The sequence below is a fragment of the Cydia strobilella genome, chromosome 10 (genome assembly GCF_947568885.1).
Source record: "Cydia strobilella chromosome 10, ilCydStro3.1, whole genome shotgun sequence".
Lineage (NCBI taxonomy): Eukaryota > Metazoa > Arthropoda > Insecta > Lepidoptera > Tortricidae > Cydia > Cydia strobilella.
The window spans coordinates 9,524,765-9,548,230 of NC_086050.1; the positions used below are offsets into that span (position 1 = coordinate 9,524,765).

Sequence of the window (23,466 nt, forward strand, 5' to 3'; positions counted from 1 at the left end):
TTATAAAGACGTAAACACCAACCGTCTTAATGTCAGTTTTATATGAAACAACACATTCGTCTATTTCTTTTTGTGTCTATATCTACATTGACGGAAGATATTATGCGAAGGACACTTCTTCTTAACTCGATACTATTCTTGTCATTTTAAATTAGGTAGGATATTGTTGAAGTTCTGTAACTTAGGTAAATACTAATAAGGTTCAATATTTTACTAATATAGGTATTTTACTTCAAAATTTTAAAACCTACGTAAAAAGAGAGAAAGGAGACTAAGAAATTTGTACATAGTACTAATGGAGACAGTACAATTTTAGACATAATAATAATTTAACGTATACATGTTTTATAAGAATAATTACTTCAACGTGCTGCCCTAACTTGTGAAGATGCCACTGCCTCTGAGTCGACTAGTTACAGTTTAGTAATCCATCCCTAATACCACCACCATTACCATGATATAACACCCTAAATCCAAAACATGATTTTTTCGTCCAACAAAATATTTAATTGAATATGAAATGACGGGGTATTAGTCTTTTGTGTAGGGATTTCGTAGGATTTTGTACTCGTAGGGTCTTATAATAGGTGTTCAAGGGTCAGAAAAAAGTATTTAAGCATAGCTAGCATTAGGGGTCGGACTTAAGGTTAGGGGGCATCAGGTGCGCGGCAGATGAGGTACGATTGGAATCATAATGCGTTTAGATTTAAATAGAACTGGTATTGGATTTAAATACGTCTTTAAAACCCGAGACGTTGTTGCAAAACCATGTCAACACAACCACCATGTCATGTCAACAGTTGACATGGTTTTGCATATATATTAAATTTAAGTAAATTTAATTTAGTATAATGACAGCTACAATATAATATTAGTCTTTATGACACATTTTAATAAGAGACAATAATCAAGTTTAAAATAGATTTCAAACTCGAAGTCAGTTATATCAAAAAGGTTCGCGTTTTATAAAAAGTTATTCAAATACCTATTTGTTTTTTTTTTAAAGTTAGTAATAAACATACTCCTTAGAGTATTGTCGCGAAGTGTCCGCTAACTAAGACCACGTCAGTGCCGCAATATAAATGAAACCAGTGGCATAGTTGTACCGTTTCAAGTTGATTCCCTCAACTCCTGTGGGATGCCGCGCTGGGCATACCCGTCGCATGGGATTCAATCTCTGGGGAATTTGGGGGGATTTAAAAAAAATGGACACTGGTGCCCGCTACTGTTCTGGAGGGTATTCAATATTAATTATTATGCACATTCATAAATGAGAGAACAATAAGATTAGTTTATTATTAAATATACTTAATGCCTGCAATATATCTACATGCGATTATAGATTTTTTTTATGTATTTTGTGGATAGACTATAAGTAGATACCTAGTCTGGCCATAAATGCAGACTATGATTTTAAGATTAGATAGATATTGAATATAGGGGCTAATAATGAATAAAAAATGCCTAATGATTAGGTACTCCTTGTTGTCATCCCTCGTCTAACGCACCATTTACGCACCATTGTTTACGATTATCAATGCATTCCTTGTTTGCATACAGATCTAAGGCAGATGTAATTAACAAAGTGCTGCAAGACTATCATAATTGTGTATATTGTTCCAACTAGTGATAGTGAATTAGCCATGCGATTCGGCAAACACAACTAAGTGTCACCTAGATGTCTTTCGTTGCCCAACTAAGAAAACTAGTAAACGGCACGACATGTAGACAAAGACAACATTGGCGCGCACCGCCATATATTTTTGAAATGTTCAAAAATAAACTTTTATTTGCCTGGATGCAACGTTGTTCTCAATTTATGGACAAACAAGAAATAAAAACTGAGGCAGCGGCAAGACGTAGTGTGCACCAAACAACGTGGAGCGTGATTTACATGAACGACAACGCACCGAGACTTTTAAATTGAAGACAATATTATATTATGCTTCTGCGCGATGCTAGTAAGACTTATTTACATTTGTCATATTGTCGCAGTTTTGTTTTAGAAATGGGAGACAAATAATCTAAAATCCTGACAAACATGTCCAATTTTTTCTTAACCTATATATGGCCAGGACTAAGTAGGTTTAGGTATAACCTGCTTGGGGTTACAGTCTCACATTAATTAGTAGGAGCCACTCTTTACCATTGGGTGTAAAACTACACAATTGGAGTATATGGATTAAGTAATTAGTCAATAGTAGTCAGTCGAATATAATGATACAATGCCTCGCCAGTCTGCCTGTGACCACGAACGTAACGTCACGTTCGAAACGTCATGCCAATAATAAGCGTAAGTTTTTACGCGATTCAGTCCCGTGTTAGTTTAAAATTACTATCTACATACATAGTTTCTACTTGATTAGTTTTTAGGGTTCCGTAGCCACAGGGTAGAAACGGGACCCTATTCCTAAGACTCCGCTGTCCATCTGTCCGTCTGTCCGTCTGTCCGTCTGTCTGTCTGTCACCAGGCTGTATCTCATGAACCGTGATACTGTGATACTAGCTATCACGGTGGAAATTTTCACAGATGATGTATTTCTGTTGCCGCTATAACCACAAATACTAAAAAGTACGGAACCCTCGGTGCGCGAGTCCGACTCGCACTTGGCCGGTTTTTTTTTTACGATATTGTACCAACCGAAAACAATAAGTTTGGGCAAATCACAATTCAGAAATTTAGGAGTCTAGAAGAGTAAATATTCACAAATGACAAATAAATATGAAATCTATTATTTAACTAAGATACCTATTTATTGACTCGAAAGTACAAATCAATTCCTATCAACTACACAATAATTATTCCAACTTTACTAAACTATAATTATCGCTATAAAGAACATACTATAATACCACCCCAGCATCCGAAAGCCATTTTCTCAACAAAAAGCTTCAAATTAATATGTTGTATGAACATAGTTAAGTAAACATAATCAGTCGGCCACGTGCGCCGCGCACGCCTCGCCATTCAGCTCGTATGGGATTTGCCCGAATCTCATTCCAGTGAGTCACAATCTTAAGACTAAATTCAAATAGAGGGTAGTAGATTGATGTTTTAGATATTGATATGATAGTGATTTAGTATGGGAACACAAATAATCCGGTTATTTAAGTATTGGGGTAGGTTAGATCGGAATGGATACAATAATGCAAAATAATTTATCTATTTTGCAAATATACTTACCTACTCACTTACTCACGTATTAATCACGTATTAAATAATTCACGTATTTATTATTTTTAGTGTTCCGTGCAAAACTTTGTTTTGACAAACAGAACACTTATGGGATCACTTCGGTCTTGCAAATCAGTTAAATGAGTTTTTCTCAGAGACCGTTTGACATATATACCTAAAATTTGAAACAGTTATTTTTTACTTAGAACAAAATATTTGTACCCATGGTGAAGGGAATAAAGGTGTGACTGTCGTTTAGAAGGATAAAGGGGTCAGTAAAAATATTTCGATTAAAATTTGTTTTTTCAAAGGCTCCATCATCGATACCTTTCAGGAACAGAAGAAAGGCTCTTTTTTTCGTGTGTATGATATTTTCGATATGCAATCTCCGCTAAACCAACCCATGTTAAGTGTTTTGCTTAGCAGAACAGCTTACATGAACCCCACACTAATATCACAGGTTTCCTAAACTAGAGTTGCGTGTCCCGTTCGCATGCACCAACATTAGCTGATTGCCGTGTGCCCTCGGCCTAACGTTTTAATACAATTAAATCGTCCTCTATTATCTAGACGCCATCTTGAAATCGCTATTTTTGTGGAACGACTGTCTTGCGTGTCGGTGACAAAGTGGTACAGTTATGTTGGTGTAATTATTAATCGGTGTAGCTTTTAACTCGAACTTAGTGTACCTTTAGTAGATATTTAAATGTGTGTTAAATATTTAGCTATTCTTTGATCCTATGATATTATGAAAGCTGTTTTTATGATACAGGAGGCAAACAGGCAGACGGATCACCTAATGGTAAGCTATTACCGCCGCCCATGGACGCGACCAGAGGGGTTGTGAGTGCGTTGCCGGCCTTTAAGATGGGAGTACGCTCTTGTCTTGAAGGTTTGAAGGTCGTATCGGTCCGGAAATACCGCAGGCAACAGTTCATTCCACAGTTTAGCTCGCATATTTGTCATGTTAAAATAGCTGAAATATTTAGAAAAAAACCTGCCAAGTGCGAGTCGGACTCGTGTTCCAAGGGTTCCGTACATTACACAATTTAAACAATGTATTTTTTATGTGAAACGTGAGTGAAATGTCTTTAAAAAACCCGTAGGGGTCGGATCAAAAACTAAGTAATTAAGTCCGACTCACGTTTGACTGCAATTTCTAATAGGTTTTCCTGTAATTTATAGGTAAAGATCTATTTTGTGTATTTTTTTCAAAATTTTAGACTCAGTAGTTTCGGAGATAAAGGGGGGGAATAGTAATTTTGGCCTATTTTCTTGAATAAATTCTAAACTATTTGTCTTAAAATTATAAAACAAAATATATTTGAGATTCTCACAATGAGCTCTTTCATTTGATATGTAACAGGATATAGTTTGAAAAACTTTATTTTTTAATTGTCTCATTTACCCCCAAAAGTGGCCCCCGTGTTTAAAATTAATATGTTTACGTTAGATGTCCATTTTTGGGTCACAAACTTACATATGTGTACCAAATTTCAACTTAATTGGTCCAGTAGTTTCGGAGAAAATAGGCTGTGACAGACGGACAGACAGACAGACAGACACACAAGTGATCCTATAAGGGTTCCGTTTTTTCCTTTTTAGGTACGGAACCCTAAAAAAGGCAAACATATCATGTGTAGGTAACTTAAATAGCATATTTACTTTATATCATAGAAATTGTCCCCCATGATGGGCATAACCCTGGAAATGAGGAGAAACTTCCACTTTTTATTGTTATTTGATTAAGTGTTATTAATAGTTTTTTATTTTTTAGGGTTCCGTATCTCAAAAGGAAAAAACGGAACCCTTATAGGATCACTCGTGCGTCTGTCTGTCTGTCCGTCTGTCACAGCCTATTTTCTCCGAAACTACTGGACCAATTAAGTTGAAATTTGGTACATATATGTAAGTTTGTGACCCAAAGACGGACATGTAACGTAAACAAATGAATTTTAAACACGGGGGCCACATTTGGGGGTAAATGAGAAAATTAAAAAATAAAGTTTTTCAAACTATATCCTGTTACATATCAAATGAAAGAGCTCATTGTGAGAATCTCAAATATATTTTGTTTTATAATTTTAAGACAAATAGTTTAGAATTTATTCAAGAAAATAGGCCAAAATTACTATTCCCCCCCTTTATCTCCGAAACTACTGAGTCTAAAATTTTGAAAAAAATACACAAAATAGATCTTTACCTATAAATTACAGGAAAACCTATTAGAAATTGCAGTCAAACGTGAGTCGGACTTAATTACTTAGTTTTTGATCCGACCCCTACGGGTTTTTTAAAGACATTTCACTCACGTTTCACATAAAAAATACATTGTTTAAATTGTGTAATGTACGGAACCCTTGGAACGCGAGTCCGACTCGCACTTGACCGGTTTTTTTTATTGGTGGCAATGGTGGCTGTGTTTTGTAATATTTTCTGTGTGCATGTGCCTAGTTTTAAGATTTCCAACACAAAGTAATATTGTTACTGAAATAAAATTTATGATGATGATGATTTTAAACTTGTATAGGTTTATTTACGTGGACTAAACAAGTAGCGGACAAGAGCTGGTTTATTAATGAAAATTAGCAAATCAATTTAACATTGACGTTGCTTTGGGCTGTAGTGGAAAAAGATTAAACTTTTGTTATCGACGTGCTTAAACTTTGGGTACAGAAAAGATAAACTAGAACCTAATTCTGTGTGTAAATATTATAGGACATTCTTACATAAATCGACCAAGTCCAACAGTAAACTCAAAAAGGCTTCTGTTGTGAGTACTGGACGACGATATATAGGTACATAATATATAGATATATACACTGGTGTGGGACGCTACCTGCGCCGATACGCTGGCAGCGTCCTACATTTCATCAACCAGCAGAAATGCCGCGGCGGCGGCCGACGCCCGAGAGCGCTTTAAAGCAAATAAATATGGCTGTCTCGGCGCCAACTACGAATTCGTAGCTTTTGGTGTCGAGACACTCGGTCCATGGGGCAGGGGTGCACGCGGGCTCCACAAGGAGCTCGGAAAGCGGTTGAGGGAGGCAACGGGGAACCCTCGCGCGGGCAGCTTTCTCGCGTAAAGGCTTGCTATCGCGATACAGCGTGGGAATGCTGCCTGCGTGATGGGCACCTTGCCAAGAGGTCAGGGTTTGTTATAGGGATTTTTATTTTTTTAGGTAGGTTTAGTTTTAGTCGTTCTATTTTATAAGTAGTCATAATTTTGTTTTATACAATTCATGTAAATGTTATTTATCATCTTGTTAATAAAGCTTAAGATTTTACGATATATTCATATGAATACTTATATACACAGAAGACATCTATAACTCAGGAACAAATATTTGTGATAAACACACAAATAAATTCCCTTACCAGGATTCGAACCCGGGACGTCCTGCTCCCTAGGTAGGGTTACTACCGACTAGGCTAAAGAGGCTGTTGAAATACTTATAACTTTTTCGTACGAGCAGTAAACTCACGCGTAAACCCAATCTTAACAAAGTCGGCTGCACCCCGCACGAAACGCTGCACCAACTAGAAACGTACGTAATTCTTGTTTAACGTTCGTAAGTTAATTATGTTGGCGGCATAAATCTCTAGTAATTGGGTTCTGGTTACGCAACTCTGAGAGGTAGGACGTGTTGAAATTATATATGTGGACGAAGTTTCATGATCTTTACGCTTAATTTGCTTATGAATTTACGTACGTGAAAATTGTAAGGGCATGTTTCAAGCTAGATATGTACCTGCATATATTATACAGGATAGCTAAAAAATAAATGCATTACCGTTGCCAGATAGGTTTTGGGATTATACTGAGCAACTTTTACTATGGGATCAACCACGAAAACGGAAAAAAAATACCCTCCCATAGAAAATGGACCAGCCAAAATGTATGAAACAGCCAAATATTTTTTCGCGATTTCGGGGTTGGTCCTGTAGTAAAAGTTGCTCAGTATAATCCCAAAACCTCCCTGGCAACGAGAATGCACTTATTTTTTAGCCACCGTGTATATCAAATAGCCTTAAGTACAGAAATGGACTAATCTGATTTAAAATAAAGCTTTTGTCATCTTTATTTGGTGGATATATTAAAGGTACAGGAATATTTAAAATAATTGATTTTATCCTATTATTTTGTAGGATTTGTAGTTGTACAAGTACGGATTTGTAGAATAATGTAATCCCTAAATTACAAAACACTTCTCCGGCTGTCAGTCAAAAACTACTCTCACGTATATATATCAATTATATGAAATTGCAACACGAGATGATAAAATGAAACTACTGAAATGTCCATGGCCAAGGGTACAATTTCACATTTCTTCTTGACAATCCGTTACATTGAATGTGACATTTATCTACTTCAACTTTCAATTACTTAATGCAACAAAATAAATTATTAGAACTAATTAATGAAAATTAAATTCGCTCGTATAGGGAAAAAACTTGCGTTAAATTTTTTATTAAAGATAGGTGTACTGATAAGAGGTGATAATTGAGCTTACTAGTTTTAATATTTCGGCGGTTATATCGCCACTTCATAAAATGATCCTAAATAATTAGGCATATCACGAACAGAGAGTAAAAACAACTCGAATACCGCTCTATCTGTCACTTCAAATTGTGACGAGTTGACAACTCTCACGCCTCAAATTCTCTCAAATATAAAATTGCAACCGGAGATAGTGGTAATGATGGCAGCGTGGGGATTAGGTCTAATCGGGCGACGGCGATGACAATCTGAGCGCCACGTGGCGGACGCGTGGCGCCAAATGTTGGGCCTGTTTGGCACCCGAGCACTCTGGCCAGTGGGAGGGTTGAGCGGTTTAGTGCAATTGGTTTTTTTTTTTTTTTTTTTTAATTTATTTTCAAAAAAGTATAACACATTTTAAACTTATACAAGTTTCGCCAAACTTGCGTTTAACGGCGAAATGGTGCACTCATTTTCAATGTTAGTACCTTAATCTAAATTTAATGATTAACTTATATTACTAAGGTTAATACTTTTATATTACATTAACAAAGTGTAAGTTGTAGGTATATATATTGTTGTTATTCTTTAAGAATTTATTTGTAGTTTTACATGTATGTAAAATGTATGATTTTGGTGCAATAAAGGATATTTATTTATATACAATATTTACCTATCTTATATATTTAGTCATGCGTTGTACCCAATAGCAACTTCTTAATTTTTGATTTAAAGATGTTTTTACTAGCACACTCGTCTTCTATTGATAAATTGTTCATTATTCGCGGTGTGATATACTTGCGCGTCCTTTTACCATAGTAGTTGCTAGCGGTTGGTTCCACGTATTTACGACGTTTTAACCCTCTCGACGCTCGGGTGTATACTCGCGGAGTTTTGAATTCGGGATTTTTAAATTGATCAGTTGCTATTAAGTACTTAACTTTATCATGCACTGGCAGGATGTTCAATTTCTTAAATAAGATCGTGTAATCGTTACTACAGTTTGCTCTAGTTTTTTTGTCTATTATATTTTTTATCAATCGTAGTTGTAAGTTTAATATTTTATCCAAATAAGTTTTGAAGGTGCGTCCATAAGCTATTAACCCGTATCCAATAACAGCGTCAGCCAGTGCATGGTATAACATTCGTAATATTTTATTATTAACTATATTTTTTAAACTAATAATTTTACATAATATAGACCGTAGTCTATTACATACTGTATCTATGTGTATTTTCCAATTAATGTGTTTATCTATAGTTAGGCCTAAGTATTTAAATTTATCAACTACTTCTATTAAGTTACATTTACAGTCCCGCTTCTCGACATGTAAACAATCGTATGTATGACCAATAATTTTAATGGGCTCTTGACTTGGTTTTATATATGGTGATTGTATGAGTAGAAATTTGGTTTTTTCGGTGTTCAATATTATACCGTTATCGTGTGACCATTTGAGTACATTTTCGAAATCCTGCTGTATGTAAGTCTGTATTTTACTAAGGTCTTTATCAGCATACAGTAAGCAAGTGTCATCCGCATACATGTATGTGGAACAGCTCCGTACAACATTCGTTACGCTGTTTGTTTGGTATCCTGTGTTAAATTAAATCTGAATACGTTGTTTTAATCTTATTGTAATTATTTGGAGTAAAGTTTTAGAACCAAGTACAATAAGCGCTACTTGCACCATCCCACTAACCCGGGGTTAACCGGTTAAACCTGACAGCTTGAGCCTTGCCCCGCTGCCGGTGGCACCCTAGGTTAGGATTTTTACAATGTGTTTATATATTTTTGTAAGTGTGTTTTTATATTTTACTTTTATATGCATACATTTTGTAAAAATCCTAACTTAAGAAAAAAGATAAATAAAGAGAATAATAATATGAGAAAATATTGTTTTGAACACGCAAAAAATCTTACCTGTTTGGTCACCGAGTCTATTAGTCGAACAAATATGTCCTGCTCTTGTCTAATACCTGTAAAGAAAAATAATATAAATATAATACAAGCAACTGTGGGCATAAGTAATAAACTAGCTAGCACTAAAACAACTGTAGATACACCACAATCAATTGTGAACTTTAATTGAACTACATAAAGTCCATTTTGATATATTTATTGACACACTTGGCAATTGGCAGTTATTGCTTGCAACTTGAAATAACGGAATCAAACTAATATCAGTCGTAATTCCATGACATAAAGTCCATTTAAGTTTTGTACAAAATGACACGTAGCACGTAGCCGGCTACGCGCTTGCTACGGCGTAGCAGTGTAGAGACATTGCACAATTTGTTAACCTCCTGAAATTGCCTGCACTAGTCGTTTCCTCTCTGCATTTTTCACGCGACAAGAATTAAAATAGACGTAAAATGCTCTTAGAAAAAAGTTTTCCGCAAACAGTTGAGTTTATACTTAGTACTAGTAACAGAAACAAAAACATAGGTATGACAATTCGAAGATAGAAAAGTTTTACTTAAAATGGATAAAACGTAAATTTCGATACGCGGAATATTTTGTTGTAATTCTAGCGTATCGATTTGTGAAAAATTGTGAAAATTAAAAAACAATGAACTAAATACTAACATTAACTGCGATACTGTATTCGTGCGAATTCAATGCAATCCAAAATACAGATTCCTTGCTATGACTACAGAATTGGCATTCGAACGAACATACATACATTGACATCAGAATGAGATCTAAATGATGTCGTTCAGTTATCGCGCATTTCGCTCGCGCCAATACATGTACGTACTTACAAGTACGAGCGAAATGTACGATAATTAAGTGACATCATTCTGATATCAGTATAATCAATTTCGTGATAATGTCATAAATATGTCTCATAATAATACATTTTTAATGAACATGTTGCGACCTAATTTTGGATGTGACGATTTTGTTCTCCATGTTCCAATCTATTCTGAACTACCGAGAACAGGCAATACAAGCAATACAAACTAAACTAGATCATATTATTAACCGATACTCTATTCTTGGCAGCAAACATAGTGTAAGAGGCTAAGACGCAATCATCATTCATAGGCCAAGAGACCGTCTGTTCAGTGCCAATTTTCCATTATCCCGCTCTAACGGGAAGACGGCAAATATTTACAATGCGACCGACGTCTGTATTGTCTTCGACATCTATCAAGCACAATGCTATCCCATGCGGCTACCTACAACCTTATGACATTACATGTAAAGTTCAAATTGGGTTGCTGGAGGTCGTTTAAGATTTGGCAGAGCATCTAATACCACAATATCCCATTCAGGTCTTAACTTCCGTATATCAATGGTATAGAGTTAAAATTAGGTTGAAAGCGGTCATTCGAGACTGGGCTGGTTTGTGTACATCCGGACTATGACATTATGAATAAGTGACGTGTAAGTTGTCTCACTGGATTTGAGAAACTGAATCTTGTGTGTGTTTATTTGTCAATGGTTCTAAGATCAATAGCTTCAATGCTTACGAGAGATCGTGTAGAACTTTGTCGTACTCACCATTAGCGTAAAGTAATTGTAGCCTATATTGGATGCCGTTGTTTGTCTTCTGGCCTTCGGCTTCCTGAAAACAATCGTTATTTAGTAACGCACAAAAGATAAGTAAAAGATACATATTTTACCTAACAGGTAAAAGTCTCATTTTACAAAGATAAAAAATATTATTTGTAACATTGTAACGACATAAAAAATAAACAGACTAATTAAGAAACCTCTAGAAAGAAAAGAAATGGTCAGCACCAGATAGTTTTATTTAATCGTCCGGTAATACTGAATTGAGCAGTTGTTCGTCATGAATAGTCATGATACAATAATGAACATTTTCTAACTGTTCTTTTTGCACCGCATTCACTTTCTCTATTTAAGTATGGTTTGCTAGTAGTAATATCATTAATACAAATACAAGAAAACTTGCAGTTTATTACGAGTATCACTATAATGGCGTGTCGAAACGCGCGCGTTTACCACCTGAATAATTTAATGCTACGTGTGAATGCCCTTATACGGCGTGTATACATCTAAATATAAACATGGGCACTTATTTTCTATTTAATTTATTTAAAATTTAATGTAGGCATCAAGGCCCATAATATTACAAATACCTTACAGACAAATATCGTCAGGTGACAACCAAAATTCACTAATTACTAAAAAATAATTAAACAAAAATCAACCTTAATTTGATACTAATACGGTTCACTATGGCTATTAACTTGTAGTAGTAATTAGAAAGTTTTGGTTGTCACGTGACGATATATTCATTTTATAAACTTAAAAACATTAAAGAAAACTAAAATTACAACCATAAACCGGCTGCGGGTAAAGCAAATAATACAGTGGAAACTATATAGCGACACTTTATAACTATAACTATATAGGGACCGGGCGTTTTTTGACGCTATAGAGAATTTTCGTTTTATGGAGAGAAATTAATATTAAAGTAAAGCAACTATAGCCAACAAACGTCGACGTTATAGGCAGTGAATCGTTATAGCGAGTGACGTCATATGCACCGTACTTGTGAAACCACAATAAGAAGCAGAACGAATCAGATTAACATGCGAGTTCTCTGGAAATCCTAGCTCAGGATGGGACAAAATCCATGAAATTATATCCAGTATTAGTACAGTTTTTGGCGAAATAAATTTCATATTCGGTACAAGTATAATTGAAATACGATCAATGATATAAATTGTTGTAAAAGTTGATTTTCGATCATGTCTCCTAACAAATTTTATAGTCTGTATTATATTTCTCGCTTAATGTCTTCGAGCAGCACATTTTCATAGTTGGACAGATGATATCAGAAATCAGTGGAGCATCAATCAGGCTGTGCATGACAGCCGACCATTGTGCGCGTGAGTTTATATGTAATTACGGCATGGGCTGTATGGGATCGAGATTTTATTAAATGCTGTATCATCTGTATCAAGTTTTTATCCATAAATCTGATGAAACACTGCTGTATATACTCTCTGTATCTACTGCTAGTAGTGTAGAATTCAAACCCACATAAATCATAACGAACAATAAAAATGGCTTTATGACTACCTGCTCTAGTCCATTTTTTTTTGCACGTGTACCTAACGCAGCGTACTACGTAGGCGAACGACACGCCAACGCGAAGCGAAGCGATGCGGTCCTCTGACACCTATAGAAGTGTCCTAACTACGTGGGCGATCCAGGGGCAATCTCGTTGCGAACGCGAACGCCGTGGGCCCGCCGCGCCGTGCCGCTCCGCTTCGCGTTCGTGAGTTGTTTGCTTACGTAAGACGCAGCGTAACTTGTGCTTTTCATTATGCTACGTGAATGTATAGTCTATTAACGAAATTGGCACCAAAAATAACAAGTTCTAATTCTAAACTTCGAGCTCAAAATCAAAATGTATCTGCCATTTTTTTCCGAATCTCATTCAGTATGACCATAAAGAAATAAGTAAGCATAGAGTGCTCAATCCATACAACGATAAAAACCTATTTATATATAAGGTTTAAGCTTAATAAGTATTAAGTTTTAAGCAAGTTTTAAACCTATTAGCAATATATTTTACCATACCTCCAATACAACTTTATATTATTATTTTATTAAGTAAGAAAACTCATGTATGGAGTGACCACTCTATGCTTACTTATTTATCTATGGTATGACGTACTTATGTGACATACTCTAAATAACGGTTATAAACACACCCTGAATATATGTACCCATTTATGTGATTATAAGGGTAAATGTACCTGGTCCTTTTCAATGAAGCCGATGAAGGCAGTGCGCTCGATTTCAACAGGCTGGCCGGAGCGATCGTACAGCGCCACCACGAAGTGGAAGAAGTTGCTCTTGCGCAGGTTGCTCGGCGGCTGCTTCTCGAAGTGTGCGCGGCCGACGCCTATGGTACTGTACAAATAGAATATTTTTAAGCGAAAATAGTAACAACCATCACTACTCTGTCTAACTGCGTCGTTGTTTATCGATTACAATTTATATTTTTTTCAGAGGACAGGGAACGCCCGCTTCTCCATACAAACGTAATCATTGTTTCCCTTGGATATTGACATTATAGAAAATATTTTTTCACAATTTGATGTAGGTATATTGACATAACTATGCCTCTTCGTTTGATTTTTAGATTTTATAATTATAAATTCCATACAATTTTTTAAATCCCGACTCTTTTAATAATTAAGATTTATCAATATCCAGGGAACAAAATGGGGAAGAAAATACAAAGGATAGAGAAACTATCATCTCCGGATCCAGTAGGTTCTAACATTAGGGAACAATTCAAAAACAAAGCAAATCTGTAAGTCGTTTCCTTCCCAGATTTTTGACCTATTAGTGTAGCAACTGAAGCGTTTATATTTATTGCTGTAAGAAACACATACGCCACTTTTGTATATAGAATAGAATGTATACTGTATACCTACTCCTAGACAGATACGACTATTTTATCCTCGGTAGTAAGCGATTAAATCTGTAACTGTATTTGTATCTACTTTCCTCGTTACCTTAATTTGTTTTTGAATTATTATTAAATGTAGGACATCCAAAGTTATAAAAACCTCTTTTTAATCTTACACAACAAACTTGAGCTTTTTCCCGTATAAAAATCAAATATTATTTTAATCTGACTAGCTGCCCGATTCGAACTTTAAGAGCTTATAATAGATCTAGAAACGATATGGATTAAATATATCAGTGTCAAGTGATGTTTCTTCAAACAAAAACATGCTGAGGCTCAAGTTCATTTACCTTCTACTTCCTGTTGACCTAGTGTACTTTATACTCTTGTAATTCATAAATAATTCCAACAAAAAAACAAAGGTAAATCTCAACAAAGATTGACAAAAGACTCGCGCTTGTGAACAAAAAAGCCCAATGGTACCTAATCGCGTAACATCGTGCCGAAACTGGTTGCGATAAATAAAACAATGGAGTGTCGCGCGCAAGAGTATAAAATGGCAATCGCGAAACCAATTTGTTTACGCAAATTCTGCAGCGGGGAGAGATGAATGGGCGACCATAGCGTAATACGGTACGGTAATGCTCCGATAGTGCGGAAACGTTACCATCGATGAGAACGTGTTTAATTTATAAAAATTAATTTTACGAACAAATAAATTCATTTGTGACGATACTACACCATAAATAGATTTGACACAAGAGTAAAAAGTACATATTCGTATATGAGAAATGCCTAATCGTGCTAGGGGTATAAAAAAACCTTTTTTAATAAAATATGTTTTTACTTTACACATGTTATGTTGTCTTACAATTTTTGTATTTTTGTTATAGGTAATTTAAAGTCGTGTATCTAAATCCGATTTTAAGAAGGAGACCTGTGTCGAGAAGTGAGACATTTGTGGGCTGATGAGTGATGATGATAATGTTGGATTTTATACCTTGCTTCAAAAAAGATACAGTTTGAACTTAGAAAATAAAGAGTTCGTTCTAGAAAATTCGCCATAGGAAGTACTATGAATATAAATGCAATTCATTTTGATTCGTTATCCTATCCTAAAGATTTATAACAACATTGCAAACTTACTCATACTATTTCTGTTTGTCCCTGTAAATGACCTCAATGAGATATAAGACTAATGATAATGATGTGGTGTATTATTTATTGCACACATACACTTGTGGACTCTAGGAATAAGCTAAAATATCCCTTGCCTGCTTTCAATACGGTCTCATGAAGTTAAAACTTTGGTCCCTCTATTGACGTGACGAGACCACGTGTCGATATCGAGGTGTGTGGCGCTATTCTGTGTGTCATCACTCTATTTTGTTTTATCGATATTTTAGTTGAATTGCACATAAATCTTACAAACGAATTCTTTATACGTAGGCAGTTTGTTCTATTTCAAAAATAAACAATATCGAAATGTAAATTGTAATAAGTATTTTGTACCTAATCATTGTCACAAAACTTTTTGTATTAAGTTTCCAGCAAGCTTGGCCGAATTTCACCTTCCTATACAAATGGACTTCCGTTCTCATTTCAAAACTACGTGTTGGATTGTAATGAAACTTTGCACATACAACGACATGAGGTATATCTAAACCTGTAATTAGTTTATATACTTCCAGTTTATAAAACAAACGAAATAGAGTAAAAACAAGTTTTGTATGAAAAACATAAATTCGCTGTATTTTTTTAGCTATGGTATCTAAAGCTACCAATAAACTAATTACAGGACTAGATAAGATATAAGTACCTTATCCTATTGTAAGTACAAAGTTTCAGAGCAATCTAGCTAGCCGTTTTAAAATGACGTAACTACGTTTGCATGGAGAACCGAGCTTGCTGGGGACTTAATATTCCTACTCGTATAGATCATTTCTTAGTATTTTACCTAATAATTTCCCATAGCTTGGTAAAGTTTTTAATACATCGCAAACAAAGTAAGTCCCCAAAATCTGCACAGTAACGGTAACTCAATAAATCATTTTTAAAGGATTATAATCTATCCCATTGTCTTTCTTAGCGTTTTACAGCCCTGCGGTCCATGAATACCGGTGTCTATTGACAAATAGAACGTTCGCTGTTGAAGGAATGCAAAATTTATGACCATAATATTTTCGGGTAACCGAAAACGTGTGGCGGTATTTTTTGCCTCTCAGCTGCGGTAGTGAGCTGTTTTTGTAAACATTGTACCAACTACACTGTTATGAGATGCTTAAGTTTGTACAAGCGTAACGAGTTTAAGATTAGTAAAGGTATTTAGTGATAGTGAACTACACAGCGAAACATGTCATCTATTTTGATTCACCCAGAGAGTTATAAGTACATATTGATATAGATGTACAAGTAAATTTTTATAATGTAATCAATCTAGTACCAATAATACCAGACGGGCAAGCATGCTTATAGCAAAATACCTTTAGGAATGACCTTGAGTAAATTTCACTACCTTTATATGCATTTTATTAATATTGTTTCTGATTAGGAGTATAGGAAAATTTTACGATTTGTTTTAAATGTAGTTGAAGAGCATATTTTTGGTAACTATTTCATATTACAGAGTTCGTCATTATTTTCAATATGAGCTTATTTTACTCGAGTAGCTATGTTTAATTAATCAAGCTGACCTATTCCCCACTCCCACTTCAACTAATCGACGCCAGTTGTTTTTTAAACTGACGTTCAAGCAGACCAATGCAATTTATTAAAAGCTTCTAATAGCAAGGTTAATGATCCGAGCTGGTTACAAATGACGCTGTCATCGCGCCCTGCGTGATCACTGATGATAGCGGATAATCACTTTGATTGTTCAACTTATTAAAAATATATTGAGTGCCATGTGGTGTTTTATTGAAACATAAGTTAAATTGATTACTTATGAAGACCTCCGTTGCCCTCATTGGGTAGTTCGCGGTAGGCCCTGTGGACTCGAATCAGTTTTTACGACATGATTAAGTTGAAAGTTTCAACTTGAAACTCGAGTTCTTTTCAACTTGATAAATACACGAGTCTTTTGTAAAATTATTTTCCGAGAACTCATTTTTTACAAAAAAAATCAAAACGCATTGTTCTCATGTAGAATTCATGGGTTATGTAGTAGGTACACAAACATACGATAACACCTATTTTCTTTACGTTCTCGGAGTCTTTATTCGGAGACTGGAGTCCTTTTGGGTTGCGCTTCAAAGAGACTCGACTACGGACTTAATACACTCGGAAGTTATTTAGGCACCGAGTCGTGTTCTTCAAATTTAGACTTACAAGACTTACAAAAATAAATGTTAAAATATAAAAAATATTTTAATACAAAACTAATTACTAGAGTTACCAACACTATTAATACAGTGGAATCCGTTTATTTGATATCCGACTTCGCTTATAATGATAATGACATTTCGCTTACTATGACCTAATAATCCTATTTTCATGGAATTATGACCGGTTATACAAACACCTTCGCTAGTTTTCGTGACCGAACCTGACATATTTCCCTGCGACGAGTTAGATGCGTGTGTGCGGCACATTGCAAGTGTTTTAGTATTGATTCTCAGTAACAGTTGATATTAAACACAAGCCTAATAAAACTCATTTCTCTCGAATTATTTGGGATTAATTAGGAAAACGTAATCAAAATACAAAGTTGCATGATCAACTATGCTCTGTATAACATCCGCTTAGTATGAGATGTTTGTCACTTCCGTTCGATGTCATTAAGTATAATCGGATTCTACTGTAATTATATAATACAAGCATAAGTATGCAGGTTTAATTAAATAAATCGATCAGAAACCACCATTGATTCAAATTAAGTAATATAAAATATTTAAGTTAAGTACAGATAGAATAACAAACACTTGAACACGAAGCGCGCACGACAGATGGGGCGGTTGCTCTGTGCACACAATGCGCGCTAATTCCAGCATCAATAGATACGTCATATTATACGCTAACTGTACCAAATGCTCACTCTTGTTGCACAAATACGTTATTTTTGGGGGTTGTTGGGAAAACAAATGTGTTCTTAGTTATGGGCGCGATGGAAAATTAAATATTGTTGCGGCATATCCCATTTCTAATTCTGACTCGTACAGTAATGTAAATTTATTGTTTTTTATATAAGTAGAATAGAATACTTTATTCAATTTACTTACATTATTAATTAAACATAGAAGCAGAAAAGAAATATATACAGTGGAACCTCGATAACTCGAACCTCGATAAGGCGAAATCCTCGTTAACGGCCGTTTCTCCATACAATCTAGTCCCCATTTTCCTCTCTGGATATTGACAGTATGGAAAATATTTTTACATAATTGGATGTATATTTACCATAGCTATGCCCCTACGTTTGACTTTTTTGATTATGATGAAAATTAGGAGCCAAAAACAGATTTCATACAATTTCATAAATGCTCCTTACTCTTATAACAATTCGAAAAAAATCAAACGTAGGGCATAGCTGTGGTGGGTATACAACAAACTGTGTCAAAATATTTTCAATAATGTTAATATCCAGAGAGGAAAATGAGGACTACGTTTGTATAAAAAGGCGATTTCGCGCGGGTCCTCCACTCAAACATCAAACACTATTCCACTATTCCACTATTCCACACAAGGGAAGGGAATGGAATTTTATTTCGTGTTAAGACGAATAACACGAAATAAAATTCCATTCCCTTCCCTTCAAAGCCCAAAACCTCCATAACTCAAAATATTTAAACGAAGACTCATTTAGACGAAGTAATCAACGGATTCCCTTCACGGCTATCCGTACCATTTTAACCTCTATAACTCGAAAAACTAAATTTGACCTCTATAGCTCGAAAAATAGGCGTATTGTTTTACAACCCCCATATCTCGAACTTATTTACTAACAAACCTCTGTGTCTCGAAAAAGACAATAAGACTGTACTTATAGTTTATATAATGACCTCTCTAACACGATTTTTTCATGCGCTTTACATCGGTAACTCGAAACCCCTTTAAGACGAACAAAAGACGAACAAGAACCTTAAGTCGATGCCCTCTATATACCTAGGACCTAAGTAAGACGAAACCTCGTTAACACAGTTTTTGGCGTTTCCCTTGAGATTCGTGCTATCGAGGTTCCACTGTACTTCTTTTTCTGCAACTTTACTAAACAACCATGTATTCAAATTGTGTCGATTAGGTATATTCATATGATATTTTTATCTCAGCAATACATTTTCATTCAGTTTGCTTAGATACAGTTCAGTACGATTGTATTCACTTTATTTTAGAGATTCAACAACGCGATTCGGGAAATGAATTAGAAGTTCACTAGATATGAAATAGTAAAGATATGTGACGTCCCACAAGTAAAGGTACCTTATGGCGGTTGGAGCTTACGCTATTATTAACGCCGCTCCAATTAATATTGGATGGCAATAATTTGCGACGCTATGCGACGTACCATACCATACCATAAGGTACCTTTTTCCGTGAAATGTCACATATATTTACTATTTCATATCTAGTGAATCTCTAATTCATTTCTCGAATCGCGCCGTAAACATCAAAATTTACTTATTATTTCCATTTCTTAAAAAAATCAAGTCAACTGTACAGAACAATACAACCAACACGTTTAGCTTTTGATACAATAACAGACCGTCCCCAAAAAAGCGGGACACCGGTGTCCCCCCTCGCATGATTAATGGCGCCCTCTATGAATACGCACTTGTTACTGTTCATTATCGCACGCTCGCCCCTGATTGGTCGATAATGAAGTCATTGTTGCATCGGCAGGTCGGTAGCAGGTTGAATAATGACGGGGAAATAATGGTTTTACGAAATGTATACATTTTTGGGATTCTTGTTAGTATGTATTTCTTTACTTTTCAAAAATAGTAGGCGAGTTTTGGTGGGACTCAGTTTCTTGGTTCGGTTTAGAATGTTATATCTATCGGCGAACTTTGCCTACGCTACTCGTAACTAGATGTTTATTTTAAAATAGAGAGTGGAACATGGCCCAATGATTTACATTACCTACACTTAAAGAGCTTGTAAATAATCCGAATGTAGTTTAAATACAGAATTTATTCTTTTTTCTTTTTTTTTGTGGTACCTAATAAGGTCTAAAATTTTTGGCAGAAAATTCAGTGCATTTGGGTAATGATAATTTATTTAAAATAACAATTATTAGTAACTCAAATATTTATATTTCTTGGGTTTAATTTATGAATTGACAGTTTTAATACCACCGACCTACAATAGGAAATGTCAGCCATTTATTATGAAATACAAAATTTTATGGCAATTATTCCAAAGAATTTATTCCAGTAAATATAAATTCTAACCGAACAGCATCTTATAATTTATAAACATAGGCTTAAATAACCATAGAGTACCCCTGTTAATCCCATGCAGCTATTTAATGTCACACAGACATTTGGTGCCGTTTGCTCACTTTGCGGCTGTAATACGATTTGCCGTAACATCATTATTGCGATGCTCTTTTCGGTAGCTAAAAGGTTTATGAAAAGTGTAAATATAGAGGGATATTGAAACTTCATTGTATTATGGAAAACTCTAGAGCTATATTCCTTACATAGGTACTTTAGCTTTAATACAAAAAATGTATTATATTAACATCACATACGACTTTTACTAGAAGCAAAGATAGAAAGATAGATATAACTCCGTAATAGATAGATACAGTCTAAGGAAAAACGTGCCTCGAAAATCAAGAAAATTTGATTCTCGTTCAGAGGGCGCTACTAGTTTTGGCCTACAGTCGAATAGATGGCGTTGACGGTTTCGTTTGTTATTTAACAATTTTAACGCATATCAGTGAAAGAACATGGGTCAAAATCATAAAAATAATTAATGCAAATAAAAAAAATAATTTATCTATATTTAAATACATTCTATCGTATTTTTATAAATCTTCATTTTTAGTTTTAAAGTGTGTCGACAGATGGCAGTGAATTTACTGGGGTTACAAAATTTACTATGACAGTACCGCTCTAGTATAAGTTACTCTATGCTAGAAGTAGAAATAATATAACTATGCTAAAGGCACAAATGTACCAGGTTGGAGCCAATCTTGATTTTCCTGCAATCAGGGTCTAATACCTGAGTCAAAAACTCTTCAAATGACTTTATCTTCTGGCTTTTCTGACCAGCTCTTAGCTTAAAGAACAAAGCCTAAGGACTTACTTGGTGTTGTCAACTAGTGAGCTGGGCGTCATCCAGGCGCGCGTGAGCGGCTCTTCTTTCAGCGACGTGACGGGGCCGCGCGGCTGCGCGTGCAGCCCGCCCGCGTCCTGGTGGTGCAGGCCAAACATCAGGCCTCCTGCACAAATTACCAACACTGAGATTAAGAATCACCAGGGTTCGCACCAACTACGTATAAAAATGTATGTAACTATACGAAGAAAGCGATGGACATAACGATATGATATAATATGTATTTACACATAAAGAAGAAAATGTTTAACTTTTACTAAGTAAGTATGACTAGGTAATATCACTTGTGTGGTCCTTCTGCTCGGCAGGTGTATCGTAGTCCTTTATACCAATTTAGATAACATTTGGAATTCATGACATGCAGTAATAGATACTAAAAATATATAAATTAAAATTGAAGGTTTTTTTTACACAATAATCCTCAAACGAGTCGCATCCCTGATGCACACTTGCACATGATATGGAACAGCAACAACAGCTTAGTGAACGGAGATGAGACAAACCAATTCTATTTTTCTGGGTGAAAATACATACATTTTCGAATTATATCACTTCAAAAGTATTGTTATAAAATATCTAGCGCTTACGATTTTAATATTTTTATTTTATTTTATATTTTAACTGTTTAGTAACCAATTTTTTTAACATGGACTTTATACCAAATTTAGCTTTATTTAATGATTTTAAGTCATAAACCTTAAATTCCATAAGAAACATTTGTTTTTTTTAATGATGTTGAATGAAATTCGGAACGCAGAAGTTGAGTCGATGCAATTTCAAAACGCATCGTCAGAAATGTCAACATTGTCAACAAAATTTTTCTCACCGACCCCGACACGTAAAAATACACAACTTCCAGAGTTTCCTGTTACAATATCGTATTATCGTAAAAAAATTAGTGATGAAGATGATCTAACCGCCTGTGGATGTTGCACTTTCCTCGCAATAGTGAGGGGAAAAGTTTTGTGTTACACACGGGTGCAAATGTTTTTTACTTCTCGTGTGTTGAAACACTCGCTACGCTCAGGATTCTATAGTTGAACCACTCGCTTCGCTCGTGGTTCAACTATAGAATCCTTTCGCTTGCTCGTGTTTCAATTCTATACTCGCGGGTAAAATACAACTTTGCACCCTTGTATAACAAATAACTATTTTCTCACTAAATTAATTACGCTAATTTTCGCGGTCGGTTAGTCGTCGGCGTCGGTCGCAGGCGGACGATTCCATAGGAACAAAAGAAAAGTGCCAAAGTACAAGTAAATGGGGTATAAACAATATAAAGGATTTTGTTGAAATAAAAAAAAATACACAAAATTTAAATTAAAACCAGTTTTTGCATTAAGGTATAAAATTAAAGTTAAAATTTTCGCGATATAAAATGGCGGTTTTCTTTGTCTCATTGTAGTAAGTAACACACGAAATAAAAGCAAATAAAACAAAAACGACATAAAACGCAAGTACTGACACTTGAAAATAAACTTAATTTTGCAAAAATAACCAAGGTTTACAAGTATGGAAAAGATATTTTCAAATTCTAATAAAAACTTGTATTTTGTGTAAGGATAAAAATAGACCTAAAAGCTCGCTACTTCGTTAAAATAAATATATAGGTAACTAGCATTGTGTATAGAATAGTTAAGCTAAAATTCTTACCAGACATTTTTACCATGTAGGTAAACCCAAACCCAATTTCATTGAAGTTAAAAATGTATATCCGTAATTAAACCGTTATCTGATGCAATGTAAATTGCAAAATAAGACGTCAATTTATTAAACTTCGACTTCGACATCAATAAAACAAAACTTTAAATAATAAACTGTAATAGATGTCATATACTAAAGAAAAATAATTTAATATTTAATAAAATAATTTGAGTTGTTCCCAACGTTGTAAAGCTTTAAATAGTTAAATATTCTAAAATCAAAAAATCAAAATTATATACAGGAGTTGCCTACATTTTTTCCAAGTAGGTAAACGTAAATAGATACATAAATATTTTCTTCACAAATGCTTTTAAATAAAATTATTCAGAATATTTATCAGTACGGTTTTTACTCACTTTTATTTTTAGTCGCTTTTGGCGACATGTTTCGACTAAAAATAATAGTGAGTAAAAACCGTACTG

The 23,466-nt window shown here is 34.8% G+C and overlaps 1 protein-coding gene across 5 annotated transcripts in view; it reads right to left on the reverse strand.

Annotated features, from left to right (window-relative positions):
• The window catches only part of LOC134744977 (transcription factor collier), a 73,650-nt gene that overhangs the window by 48,706 nt on the left and 1,478 nt on the right, over positions 1-23,466 (reverse strand). For all 5 annotated transcript variants that reach the window (XM_063678930.1, XM_063678928.1, XM_063678927.1 and 2 more), the window contains exons 2-5: positions 21,311-21,446; positions 13,401-13,557; positions 11,167-11,230; positions 9,580-9,635 (exon numbers count right to left, since the gene is read on the reverse strand). In XM_063678930.1, coding sequence (XP_063535000.1) covers positions 9,580-9,635; positions 11,167-11,230; positions 13,401-13,557; positions 21,311-21,438 — 405 coding nt within the window. In that variant the 5' untranslated portion in view covers positions 21,439-21,446. The remainder of the gene's footprint in view (positions 1-9,579; positions 9,636-11,166; positions 11,231-13,400; positions 13,558-21,310; positions 21,447-23,466) is intronic.